Genomic DNA, 2,944 nt, shown 5'->3' with positions numbered 1-2,944 from the left:
GTTTGCACGCAAAACGGCAACTTTCCAGCAGCCAGCAGCATCCAGCAGCATCCAGCAGCAGGCGCGCTCTTTCAGCTTTTCCATTTAATTTCTGACAACCGGAGAGAGAAAGATTTTTTAGTTTTAAAAGCGACAAAAATAATCAGGGAAATTGCCCGTTTTTCTGGCATGTTGTTCAACTTTATCTCATGGTAAACTTTCCATAAATAGCCAAATGGAGTTGGCCGGTCGGTCGGGGGGCCAGAAATGTGTCTGTCTGTGTGTATGAGTATGTGCGCGCAGACGCCTTGGGCGTGCGTTTGTCTAATAGATCAGCATCAGCACCCAGCATCAGCATCAGCGTCAGCAGCAAGCAGCAAGCAAAGCAGCAGCTCAAATGTGCTTTCAGGCCATTTATCATCTGGTGCTGCCTGCCTGCCTGCCTGCCCGCTGTCTGCACTTTTAGCGACTGGGCGGCGGCGGCGCGTTCGTGTTGCAGTCGCCCCAGCAAAAACAGCAACAGCTCAGCTGCAGCCTCTGTCCATGTTGCTGGCGCTGTCCACTGCCTCTGTATCATCTACCTCTCCCACCGCCACGTTCGCTCGTCCAGCTCCTCCGAGTTGCCTCCGGCCTGGGCTTGAAATTCAAGCAGCGTGCGCGCACAAGGTGTCTACATTTCAACGCCCCAGCCCCAATCCCCAATCCCCAGTCCCCAGTCCCACTCCCAGTTTCAGGCTCCAGCTCGAGTCTACCATCTATGGTCTGGACTAACCACTAATGTTTCTGGCAACCGGCTGCTTGTCAACTGCTGTATTGCCGGCTGTGGGTCTGGGTCTGGCTCTGGCTCTGGCTATGGCTCTGGTCAGCACCGGAGGAGTCTGCTTCATTTACACTGAAATTATTCTGCATAAATCATTTTAATGTTGCGTGATTTTTAGACGGCCTTTTAACGTCTCCCGAATGTCACTTAAAATCTGGCACATTAAAGCACACAACAGGAGGGCGAGAGGGAAAAAGAGAGAGAGACAAAGCGAGGGCTGCCACAAAAGATGCATAAATCAACAGCAAAATGAACTTCCAACGATACGGACTGCCTGCCACTAGTTTTGAATGGAAATTTCGGAGGCTGAGCTGAAGTTTCATTGAAGCTTTTACGGCATTCCGAAGCTGTGTACTTTTTATTATATTAGGAATTTATGGTGCAAAATATGCATAAAGCTATGGCATAGTTTACAAGAAGAAAACTAATTTAAGGTGCCTAAAAATAGTGTCAACCTTGGCAGCCTTGGAATTTATTTCAGAAAGGTTGAGAAAGGAATGTTACAGGTGCAACCTTCAGTAGTTCAAAGTTGCCTCAAAAAATCCTCTAAGCAATTGGGACTACAGTCTAAAGATTGTGTAGAATTATATAGAGTTTTAATATGCAGTTTTTAAATGTTTTGTCTTTACAATTCTGCCTTAAACATTGCTAAATTGATCCATTCTTTCAGCGAAAGTTTAGCTCTAAAATAAATTTAGCTGATAAAGTCGCAGAACTGCCCTCGCTGGCTGCAGTTACCAAGATTAGAGCTAAACTTTTCATTTTTTATTGTGTCTCAGCATCTGCTGCCGGCCTTACGAGACGTAGACGTAGACGTAGACGGTGCGTGCACTTAATACATAATTCGGGTACACATTATAATTACAGACGCAGCCGCATAACCATAACATTTTCGGGGGGCCACACAATCCAGGCAGATCAAAGCACACACAAATACACCCACATGTACCGTACGTGTGTGTGTGTGTGCCACACACATGATGTACTTTGAAGTTGATTTACTTCAGCTTTGAGTTGGCATTCGCGGGAATCACATCTTTGAGTTCGCAGCACAAATGATACTTTGTTGTCCGTGTTGATGTTGTTGTTGTTGCCGCATGCCGCATGCCACACACAATGCCATGTGAGAAACAAAAACAGAGAGGCAGGAGAACATTTCATTAGAATTAGAGCCATTCCATTGCTATTGCTGCTTCCCCAGACAGTTTTATTCGAGAGCCATCAACCCCGCGCCTAATGGCTTTTCCAACTTACGCCGTCACGCTTGGGCCTGCAGCGGGATCTCTGCAGGAAGCGCATTACCACGGGCGGCATATGCTCCTTGTACATTGCATATTCGCGCAGGACAAAGCGACAGGCGCTGAAATGCACACACTGGCCGGCAGTCTTCTCTGGCGTCTGGCAGCTGGGCTCTACAATGGACACAGAGAAGGAGTGCTCTTATTCCGATCTAAGCATTATCAATGCCAAATGCTCTGGGCTCAGACTGTCGCTTACGTGTGTGGCACAATGACGGCAGCAGGATGACGAGCCACGGCCACAGCAGCAGAATCAATCGAAATGTGCGCCACATTGTGAATTTACAAGCAGCAGGCAAAAACGATGATGTATGGGACAGAACAAAAATGTATTTAAAGTCGCGTTAAAGTCTTAAGAACTTGAAGCAACGCAAAAACGAGGCGACGCTGACGGGTAGAGTGGAACTTCGACTAAAGCTTGGACGTAGAGTGGGCTCTTCCGGGTGCTCTGGGTTTGCTCTTGGATGCTGTGTGCCTGGCAGCAGATTGTTGCTCAAGTAAACAGCTTGGACTGCTGCTGCGTCTGAGGCAACTTTTGATAAGCTATAGTAGTGGGGGGGGGGGACTGGCTCTGGCTCTGGCGCGCTTATCGACGGCGTGCAAAACAAGAGGCCAAAAAATATGTACATAATATGTAAGCAAAGGCACACAGATACGCACAGCCACACAGCAGCCGAGCCATAAACACATGTTTAAGGCGGCGCGTACCAGTTTGAACCTATGCAGACAGAGGGCACAGAGAGAGAGGGCAGCGCCGCTGTCTAACAAAAGCAAATGGAAATTTATTATACATCTAATATGTAGATATATGGTAAAGTTGAAAATGAATTCTAAGCGCAAAGGGAAA

The 2,944-nt window shown here is 47.5% G+C and overlaps 1 protein-coding gene across 1 annotated transcript; it reads right to left on the bottom strand.

Moving 5' to 3' along the window:
- Positions 1–1,503: 1,503 nt before the first annotated feature.
- On the bottom strand, positions 1,504–2,418 carry LOC117589700. The gene is made up of 3 exons (XM_034281862.1): positions 2,297–2,418; positions 2,054–2,211; positions 1,504–1,860 (listed from the first exon to the last, which is right to left on the bottom strand). The coding sequence occupies exons 1-3, from the start codon at positions 2,370–2,372 to the stop codon at positions 1,798–1,800; spliced, it is 297 nt and encodes a 98-aa protein (XP_034137753.1). The 5' UTR covers positions 2,373–2,418; the 3' UTR covers positions 1,504–1,797.
- Positions 2,419–2,944: the final 526 nt, after the last annotated feature.

This window comes from Drosophila guanche, unplaced genomic scaffold, assembly GCF_900245975.1.
Source record: "Drosophila guanche unplaced genomic scaffold, DGUA_6, whole genome shotgun sequence".
In the NCBI taxonomy this organism is placed as follows: domain Eukaryota; kingdom Metazoa; phylum Arthropoda; class Insecta; order Diptera; family Drosophilidae; genus Drosophila; species Drosophila guanche.
Note: the sequence above shows the minus strand (reverse complement) of the source record. Positions and strands in the feature narration are given on the sequence as shown.